Source organism: Electrona antarctica, assembly GCF_951216825.1.
Source record: "Electrona antarctica genome assembly, contig: scaffold_1285, whole genome shotgun sequence".
Taxonomy (NCBI): domain Eukaryota; kingdom Metazoa; phylum Chordata; class Actinopteri; order Myctophiformes; family Myctophidae; genus Electrona; species Electrona antarctica.
Genome location: NW_027638563.1, coordinates 7,049 through 17,968, shown reverse-complemented (window position 1 = coordinate 17,968; position 10,920 = coordinate 7,049). Strand labels below are relative to the sequence as shown.

Genomic DNA, 10,920 nt, shown 5'->3' with positions numbered 1-10,920 from the left:
GAAAAGCCGAACTCACTCACCCTCTTTCAACATGCCGACTTTGAGACACTTCATGAAGCGGCAGGCCTGGCACGACTTGCGTCTCCTCTTGGTGATCTCACATTCGTTGGTGGCCGGACAGCTGTACTCGATATTTCCTGTGAAAGAAAAGAAGAAAGACCATTAAACATCTCAAATGAAGTGTCTTTCGGGTGCATATATACAGTATACAAAATGAGGAATATTGTTTCATGGAAACTAAGGGTACGCAGCAAAATCCACTGTGCATTTCTTAAGAGTTTTTTCTGCTGCCTGCGAAACCTCTATCTCTATAGCAGGATATAAAAGTAAGCTTATAGTCTTTCTTTGTCTGCGGCTTCAACCGTCTCTCATATTGTAAACAACATACAGACCCTGGGAGACAGATACACAGGCGCGCGCACGCACGCACGCAACGCACGCACGCACGTAACGCACGCACGCACGCACGCACGCACGCACGCACGCACGCACGCACGCACGCACACACACACCTGTCCCAAGGTGACCTGCATGCGTGACACTCTCGAAGGAGAGAGGGTTTTAGTGGCATTTTGATGGGGACACCTCCCCCCCCCCCCCGGAGTACCCACCCTCACTTTGATTCACAGATAAATTAGCTTCATTAATGCAGAGCGTCCTCCCATGGCGAGGGTTCACCGCGACCCCTTCTAACCCACGCTTCTTAACCCCTTCAGGGCGGGAAGAACCCCTTTTGGTGCATGTTTTAAGCATTGTGTTTATGCTTTAGCTGTTGAAAAATAGCAGATCTACAAGCTCATAGCTACGAGCTTGTAGGTCTGCTAATTTTTTAAAAATCGCGAAAATGTGGCACAAATCTTTGAATATATGTTCTTTCCCAGCAATTCAAATATTTCGCTTCTGGGGGCTCCCTGGAACAACATTGTTTTTCAGATGGGGTTCTGCGGTCAAATACATATCATTCTGGGGGTCCTTGACATGAATAAGGTTGAGCACCACTGACATACAGAAACATTTTTATAAAACTGTCAGGATTTTGAAGACATCTGTAGAATCGTCCTCAGGTCTACATGGGTTAACCTAAAGCATGAAGGGAGAGCTGCCCTCCCCTCAACCAGCGACATGCAGGGCTACGAGGAGATGGGAGAGCTGCCCTCCCCTCAACCAGCGACATGCAGGGCTACGAGGAGATGGGAGAGCTGCCCTCCCCTCAACCAGCGACATGCAGGGCTACGAGGAGATGGGAGAGCTGCCCTCCCCTCAACCAGCGACATGCAGGGCTACGAGGAGATGGGAGAGCTGCCCTCCCCTCAACCAGCGACATGCAGGGCTACGAGGAGATGGGAGAGCTGCCCTCCCCTCAACCAGCGACATGCAGGGCTACGAGGAGATGGACACACAGACGGGTAAGCAGCACTCTGCATAATGTTCCCACTCCCCAACGAAGGCCAGATCAGGGGGCTGTGTGTTGTTAGAGTTGCCAATCTTAAGGCCCGCTCGTATCATATGGCAAAGCTTCGATGTATTATTCAACTCTGTCTCGACAGTTGTTGGCTCAGTATGGGAAATATTTCCTATGCAATTTAATCACTCCGGTTCCAAAAACAGCCAGAAAGGCAGACGTATTGTATCTGCGGCCCGTGTAACAAAAGGATGAGCTCTCTTTTCTCTTTTTTTAAATTCTTCTTTTTTTTGTGTGCGTTTTCTTTCTCCTTCTCCTTCTGCACACCAGGGTTTCGGTTGACAAATTCATTTCGGATCATTACGTCCCATCCCTCCAAAGTCGTCCCATCCCTCCAAAGTTGTGATGTGACCTCGAGAATCCAATGACAAAAAAAAAAATAACTCCCCTCCCCCCCCCCCCCAAGCCAAGCCGTCCAGATCCCCTTGATTGAGCGTTTTCAACAATGTCCCGCAACTCTAAAAATGTATTAATGGATACCTAAAAACAGCCAAACCAGGTGTTGTCTGGGGCTGCAGCAGACCTGCCAGTGTGCCCCCCCCCCCTCCCTCTCCCCAAATCCCCCCCCCACGCCCCCACCACCCCCCACCCGCCCCCCCTTGTTGGTCAAGGAGAAGGTGCCAACATTTGTCAGGATCTCTGGCATCAAGCGGTACCGGCAGGGTCACATGCACAGTGAGGGGCCTGTGGCACGGTGCCAGCATGTTGGCAGGAGTCGCTGTGGCGTTTGGGGGTGGAGGGGGGAGGGGGGGGGATGTGTGGGGGGGAGGGGGTTGGGGGGGGGGGGGGGGGGGTAAAGTCGTTTTAAGCCCGGCGGTCCAAGCAGAGGGAAATTAAAGCACAGCGTACAGTGTGTAGAGGCTATAAGAGACACGGACGCAGACAGAGATATAGATATATACCATCTTTCTTTCCTTTTTCATCTTTGTAAGGTTTTGTAACACCCTTTCTCGCGTACACAAACGTGTACATTTTCAAGCAAGCTGACCTTTAACTTAACTTATATGCCCCATATACCGTATTTGTTTGAGGGGCGCTACCCTCCTATATTCAGCTATAGGGGCGCTACCCTCCTATATTCAGCTATAGGGGCGCTACCCTCCTATATTCAGCTATAGGGGCGCTACCCTCCTATATTCAGCTATAGGGGCGCTACCCTCCTATATTCAGCTATAGGGGCGCTACCCTCCTATATTCAGCTATAGGGGCGCTACCCTCCTATATTCAGCTATAGGGGCGCTACCCTCCTATATTCAGCTATAGGGGCGCTACCCTCCTATATTCAGCTATAGGGGCACTATACCCTCCTATATTCAGCTATAGGGGCGCTACCCTCCTATATTCAGCTATAGGGGCGCTATACCCTCCTATATTCAGCTATAGGGGCGCTACCCTCCTATATTCAGCTATAGGGGCGCTACCCTCCTATATTCAGCTATAGGGGCGCTACCCTCCTATATTCAGCTATAGGGGCGCTACCCTCCTATATTCAGCTATAGGGGCGCTACCCTCCTATATTCAGCTATAGGGGCGCTACCCTCCTATATTCAGCTATAGGGGCGCTACCCTCCTATATTCAGCTATAGGGGCGCTACCCTCCTATATTCAGCTATAGGGGCGCTACCCTCCTATATTCAGCTATAGGGGCGCTACCCTCCTATATTCAGCTATAGGGGCACTACCCTCCTATATTCAGCTATAGGGGCGCTACCCTCCTATATTCAGCTATAGGGGCACTACCCTCCTATATTCAGCTATAGGGGCACTAGATTACCCCTCATTGTCTTAAATGGACTCTCACTAAAAGCTTAGCGTTCGTTCGGCACTGCACCCTCTTAGTGAATCAGGTCTGGTATGTCATGTTGTCCACCTTTATGTCCTCAAAGGACATTTCAACCACTCTAATATCCTTCCTTAACCTCTCTTATTTTTCCCTCTAAATTCTTTTGATATATTATTATGCCATGCTATTATCCACCGTGCTCATCTCCTCTCCTCTCTCTCTCCTTGTCCACCTCCTTCCCGGAGGCCGGGACCCCCCTCCCTGATTACCATTCCATTAAAGGGTCTTCTCCTCTCTCTCACTGAATGACCATGTCTCTCATCCTCCCCGCGTCCCGCTCTCTCTCTTTTATTTAGAGGACTTCTCAGAGTCTCCTCTCCTCTCCTCTCCCCGTCCTCTGTTATGGCCCCAGCGACACGTGCCTGTGCTTCTAATTGGCCTCCCTCCCCCCCCCCCCCCCCCCTTGGGTGGAGGGTAGCGGGGGGCCTGGGGGCAAAGAACATATCCACCCAAACCCCCCACCCCACCACCCCCCTTCAACCTCGCCGCCGACTTTCTCCCAATGAAATGCCTGGTTCTTAATTACAGTCACCCAACACTGATTGTTATTGACTGAAACTCCCGGGGCTCGGGACGAATGACGGACAGATTAGGTTCATTACGGGTCCGCATGTCCTCCACGAAGGAGAACCAGAGGAAAGGAGAAAGGGGGATTCATGTCCTCCACGAAGGAGAACCAGAGGAAAGGAGAAAGGGGGATTCATGTCCTCCACGAAGGAGAACCAGAGGAGAGGAGAACGGGGGATTCATGTCCTCCACGAAGGAGAACCAGAGGAAAGGAGAACGGGGGATTCATGTCCTCCACGAAGGAGAACCAGAGGAAAGGAGAACGGGGGATTCATGTCCTCCACGAAGGAGAACCAGAGGAAAGGAGAACGGGGGATTCATGTCCTCCACGAAGGAGAACCAGAGGAAAGGAGAACGGGGGGTTCATGTCCTCCACGAAGGAGAACCAGAGGAAAGGAGAAAGGGGGATTCGTGTCCTCCACGAAGGAGAACCAGAGGAAAGGAGAACGGGGGATTCATGTCCTCCACGAAGGAGAACCAGAGGAAAGGAGAAAGGGGGATTCATGTCCTCCACGAAGGAGAACCAGAGGAAAGGAGAACGGGGGATTCATGTCCTCCACGAAGGAGAACCAGAGGAAAGGAGAACGGGGGATTCGTGTCCTCCACGAAGGAGAACCAGAGGAAAGGAGAAAGGGGGATTCATGTATTCCACGAAGGAGAACCAGAGGAAAGGAGAACGGGGGATTCATGTCCTCCACGAAGGAGAACCAGAGGAAAGGAGAACGGGGGATTCATGTCCTCCACGAAGGAGAACCAGAGGAAAGGAGAACGGGGGATTCATGTCCTCCACGAAGGAGAACCAGAGGAAAGGAGAAAGGGGGATTCATGTCCTCCACGAAGGAGAACCAGAGGAAAGGAGAACGGGGGATTCATGTCCTCCACAAAGGAGAACCAGAGGAAAGGAGAACGGGGGATTCATATCCTCCACGAAGGAGAACCAGAGGAAAGGAGAAAGGGGGATTTATGTCGAGACAACACAAAGTCAGACATGAAGCCATGTTTACAGTCCTTAATCGGATGCACTGTATGTCTCCCTCTTTCAGACTGAGATGTACTGTATGTATAGCGACAGCAAGCTTTAAACTACTAATAATACATAGATAACACAAGCTATTCTTCAAAACAAATGCTGAAACACTCATTTGATTTGTATAGTGTCTTAAATTGTTTTGTATAGGCAGTTAAAGTACGGTGGAGGCAGATGGCCGCCCGCCTTAGAGTCGGGTTCTGCTTGACGTTTCTTCCTAAGGGGGAGTTTTTCGTTACCACAACGTTGCTTTGCTCTGTTGGTCCTTTTTGCTCTACATGTAAAGTGTCCTGAGACGACTTGTTGTGATTTGACACTTTAAACACTTTCACTTCTATTCACGAGTTGCCTGAGTTAATTAATAATTATTGTAGAACACTTTCCTTTCATTGTTTAATCCACAATTTTTAATCAGTTTTCAAGTCATACGGGCAAATCCACCGGACAGAGTGGGATATGAGACGGCGAGACGTGTTTTGATGAAGTCATCGCGAAAAGGTCTGCCGTGCCGGCGTGCAAGGGGTTCTGGGAAATTGAGTCTCTATTGTTTACAAGGAAGAAGCCGTGCGCTGAGCGGTCTGTTGTTGTGGTCGCCGACATATATACTTTTCTACACTACGACAAGCCATTACACCGTTTTATAGTGGGTTTTCATGACAAGCAGCAGTCGGTGCACTGGCTGTTCAAAGGTCACTTTAAACACAGTCTAGCCTGAAAGATGGCCGTAAATTGCTGGCATTCAACCTGTTAATAACATTTCATTGAAATGTATTTACATAACATGTTTGGCACAGCTTAGAAAGGGAGGACCCATACTGTACCATATCGGTCTCTCCGTCCAATCATTCTGTAATTTAGAGGACAACATCATAAACAATGTCCTATAGCATCAGCTATTTTGGCAAAGATATTTAGTGCAGTGGGAAAAAACGGAGGGAGCCTAATATATACGGTACCTCTGGGGGACGGCGGTCAGATAAGTACAGTATAGACTGAGGGTTTAATGAATGAGTCGTTGAGTGGCCAATGGTTGAGTGGTGACCACATGCATCATTCAGCATTCTGGGGTATGGGACGTGGTTGAGTGGTGCCCAAATGCATCATTCAGCATTCTGGGGTATGGGACATTAATTGGGATAGTTTCCCACACATCATATTTACAGCTCACACACTCATAATCTTCACACTGTATTAAGGTGGCACAATGTGCTTACTTAGGCATGTAATATCTTACTTATTTACTCCTTTAAAAAGTTATAATATAAATTATTACTTGGTATCAAGAGTAAGGCCATTTAATTTGTATACAGCACATTCATTTGTATAGTAATAATATAACATATTATAGTACAATATTACTTTTATTTTTACAGTTTTTCTAATTATTGTTCCATATTGGAATAATGAATGTCAACCATATCAAAACTCATTTTATATTTATCTATTTATCTATGCTGCCCGCACAACGTTTACAATGGATCTTTGACTGACACAAACTAAAAATAAAAATAATACTTCCAAATGTTTAACCCATTTAGACCTGATGACGATAAAAAAAAAACGGCTTCTAAATTCTGACAAACCCATGTTTCTATGTCAGTGGTGCTCAACCTTTTCCATGCCAAGGACCCCCGGAATTATCTGTATTTGGCCGCCGACCCCCATCTGAAAATATATTGTTCCAGTGAGGGACCTCCCCCAGAAGCAAAGATTTAAGTTAAAAACGTTCGCTCTGAAAGAATATATATTCAAAGATTTGCGCCACATTTGTGCGATTTTTCAAAAATAGCAGATCTACAAGCTCGTAGCGTGTCAATAGCGTGGCCGTTTGGGAAGTGGAAAGCTAGAAAGGAAAGATAAGGTCTGCACACTGACCGGATGATGCTCCAAAACTTAAAACGTTTCATTAAACAGTTCCTTTAACATGGACGTGATGTTTGGAGCCGATCCGAGCCAAGAGAGAGAACTTGAATGTTCCCACTTCCTAATTCAATGAATTCAGAATCTGGTGTGCTTTTTTTTGGAGGGGGGGGGGCTTTTATGCCATTATTGATATAGGACGGTATAGACTGAGGAGTGACACGCAGTAAAGATCACCAGGATCGGGATTCAAACCCGCGGCACGTGACCTTGACACTGACCCTGCTAATTTTATCCTGATGAGCATGTCGGTGTGATCATGTGTGGGAATGGGTGAATGTATAAAAGCACATTGTAAATTCAAATTGCTAGTTTGGATAAAGGCGCTAGAAGTGCAAAACATAGGGCTCCATTTTCGTCACCGCTAAACCCCTTATCCCTAAACTTCTTTGCCTTTTTTTACTATTTTGAAAAACATTTTGGAATAGTTCAACTAGCCAATCTACATTGACACGTTGTGAGCTTGTAGACTGGCCATTTTAACTATTCAAAAATGTTTAGCAAAATAGTAAAAAAAGGCAAAGAAGTTGAGGGATAAGGGGTTTAGCGGTGACGAAAATGGAGCCCATAATAGTTTCCTATAGCTGGGGGGCACAGGTCAGATACCAGCACATTTAGAACACGTATACACTAGTCCAGACAGACAGAGGAACCCTCAACAGGGAAATATGTACAGTACTCCTATGAATTATAAGTGGTTGGCGCCGGTTGTGAGAAACATTTAGAATGAGTGCCATACAAACAACACAGCACGACGGTTATAAATTTACATTGTAGGTGGTTCACACTTCACACAATACATCAACGCGGCGCCAAAGGACCTCAGCGCGCCACGAGCAACTCTTCAACTTGGCCGTTGAAACTCTGCCAGAGACATAGAAGACCTATTTTAGAATGTGTCCTTGGTTCAGGTTAGAGCGACCCAGCTTCAGTGGGCGCTGGGCAGGTAAAGGAAGGGTGAATCAGTGCAAGGCCAAAAGGGTAAAGGGGTGATTTACAGTGGTGGAAAGTAACTGAGTACGTTTACTTAAGTATTGTACTTAAGTACAATTTTACTTTTAATTTTACTAAAAAAAATTTTACTTTACTTCTACTCCACTACATCTCGGAGCCAAAATTTGTACTTTTACTCCACTACAATTATTTGAAAACTTTAGTTACTAGTTACTTTGGCGATTTAAAATTTGATTCGAAAACATACATTAACCACTTCAACGCTATACATTTCGGCCATTTGAAAATAGCCGATCTACAAGCAGTGTCGCTTTGCGACGCACTGTGAGAGAGATGTGGTGCTGGCGCTGTATGTATAGTGCCTCGTGAGCTTATAGATCTGCCATTTTTGGTGTGGGACACAGGCGTGTAGCCTGGCATGGCCAGACTAATATCACATTTTAGTGACATTTTAGTACATTTCCCAAAGGGGCGGATTTAAAAAAAAGACTCTCGTGATAAACCTGCCCCATATATTTGCATACTGGTTCCTGATTGGTCCCTCACTACGTCGGAGGGAGTGAAATCCGATCGCGACTGAGCGGTCCCAGACCAAAATCTAGCCGAGTGACACATTTGTGTTTTTTTGCAATGGGGCATATACAGTAGATTCGTCTGGTTTCCAGGCATACACACAGGCAAACGCATCCAAGTATAAATAAGGCCATATTAATACCTTGCGAAATACCTTGTATCGTCCTTTTGAAGAAGGCTTTGCAGGCCTCGCAGGAGGCCACGCCGTAGTGGTACCCCGAGGCGATGTCTCCGCACACCAGGCACAGCCTCTTGGGGATGGCGTTCAGCATGTACTCGCACTTGATCGGCGAGTGGTCGTCCCCGTTCCCCCCGACCACGCCCCCGGAGCACTCGTCGTAGCGCCGCAGGCAGGCGCCGATGCCGCCCACGCCGCCGCCGCCGCCGCCCACCACCAGCATGCCCGGGTTGAACATGGGCGGGGAGTCCAGCGGGTGGTGCGAGCGCCCGTGGCCGTGCGTCGTGGTGCCGTTGTTGTTGTTGTTGTTGTTGATGTTGATGTTGATGTATCCGCCGCTGGCGTCCGAGTTGCCGCTGGGACTGTGGTGGCTGCCGGTGTCGACCAGCGACGAGGACGGGCTGGAGGGCTCGGTTTTGATGTAGGACCCACAGCTGGAGGACAGATGGCGGTCTTCAGAGGGCATTCTGTTCAGCAGCCTGCAGGGAAAACACACACGCAGCAGGTAAGGGGAGGCCCGTCAGGGTGAAGTAATGACTTTTAGTTTCCATCATCATCCATCTATCTATAAATGAGTTGAGTTGAGAGGCCTGGGCCGTGGCTCAGCGGTCCAGGCACCTTGGCTGGTAACCCAGTCTGGCAGTGTGCCGCGGGTTCGACTCCCGATCCCCGACGGCCTTTACTGCATGTCACCCCCCCCCCCCCCACCACCCCCATCTCTCTCCCCAAAATAAAATAAAGGTGAAAGCCACAAAAAAACAAAGAGTTGAGTTGAGTTGAATCTTTACTTCGGTCATTTAAAAACAAAACAAAATGGTTGTTTTTATTTATTTAGTCAACATGGTGACTATTTTAGCCGAAAAGGTATATGGGCTGAAGCATAACGCTATATAAAGCTATATAGAGGTATAAAGCTATATAAAGGTATATGGGCTGAAGCATAAAGCTTATTTTATTAATAGGAACAAATTCCACTAGGCAAACATTCTATGAAAATAGTGGTTAAACGTTATTTTTTTCCTATATTGAGCAGAGCACTTGATGACAGTTTACTTTACACCAACTGGCACCAAGATTTTATCCAGGTGTGAAACAGAATTTTGATTAGCGTGTAGTGTAGTTAATTTGTCCAAAAAGGAGAACAAGAAAAGAAAAAAAGACAATAGAAATAACTTGGAACTATAATCAGAGGACAACTTGGCCATAAAACAAAATGTTGCCGTCAGCTTTTCATTCAGGACCAGGACTTTTCTATTCTGAACATTCCTGCCGCTGTTCGGTTCCACAACCTCCTGTTCGGTTCCACAACCTCCAGTTGTTTCAAAGGAGATTTACAGTGTTAGATTTATGGCGCAAACGCCGCCTGCTTCTTCCTTCTACTTTGATCAGGTTATGTTAAGGACAGCCGGGACGGAGACGGGACGGAGACGGGACGTGTTTTGGACTCCTAAGTGATATACTGACTGACTGCGAGCTTCTTTTTTTTTCCCTCTCTCAGGCGAAATGAATGGTATACTAACGACCGTGTCAACAGAAGCCCCCCCATACCGTACGTCTTGCAAACGATGCTCAGCGACTGGTACGATGCCAGCCCTAAATGAATGAGTGAAACTCCAGAAGGCCCGTTAATGGACAGAGAGGTGTTACACTCAGCATATGCAGAAGATGACAGGGTGATACACACCCCCGATCCATAGTCCCGGTCCAGATTGGCCTGCAGTGGACGGTGCAGCTCGGGTTACGGACGCATTTAAGTGAGAGGTTGGATGGGGTAATGAGGGGGGGAGGGGGGCGGTAGTGACAGCATGTCATAATAACAGGAAAAAGAAAAAACAGGGGGAAAAAATCACACCTGTGTAAAGTGAGGGGCGCTAATATATTAAAGTCTAACTCATGTTGATTAGGTGATGTAAAACAAACGGTGCCAACACAAACATTAAACGCCATTAACAATAAAGAGACAATATGACGTAATGAGTGACATTATGATGTAAACTTTCCCTTCATTGTCAATGGTGTTTACAAAACAAACATTGAACTAAAGACAAACATTAAACCTGTGTATAGGAGGGGCTGGCACCCATCAAAAAGGAGGGGGGCCTAGTGCACCCCCTCAGGGGAAGGGTCTATAATTGCACCTGTCAATTAAGTATACTGTATTTAGGGTCTAAGAAGAAGTTAGTCAATTCTACTATTTAGTTTGTGTTATAAACATTACTTCATTCACACAAATACAGTCCTCATGCGTTTGTTTATGCATTTGTAACTCTGACATTATAAAATAAATGTATAGGCCTAAATGTAACCCCATTTGTTTAAGAATTAACAAAGAATTTGACGTTTTACCAAAAATATAAATGAACATGCCTTTGTAATTGATGCTATATGGGTTGTCG

At 46.9% G+C, this 10,920-nt stretch overlaps 1 protein-coding gene across 1 annotated transcript; it reads right to left on the bottom strand.

Annotated features, from left to right (window-relative positions):
• Positions 1–20: 20 nt before the first annotated feature.
• LOC306917942 (steroid hormone receptor ERR2-like) lies at positions 21–8,999 on the bottom strand (the record flags this gene model as incomplete). Its single annotated transcript, XM_079530845.1, has 2 exons — positions 8,501–8,999; positions 21–137 (listed from the first exon to the last, which is right to left on the bottom strand). Coding segments are annotated over exons 1-2 (607 nt in total), but the record flags the coding sequence as incomplete, so codon positions are not given.
• Positions 9,000–10,920: the final 1,921 nt, after the last annotated feature.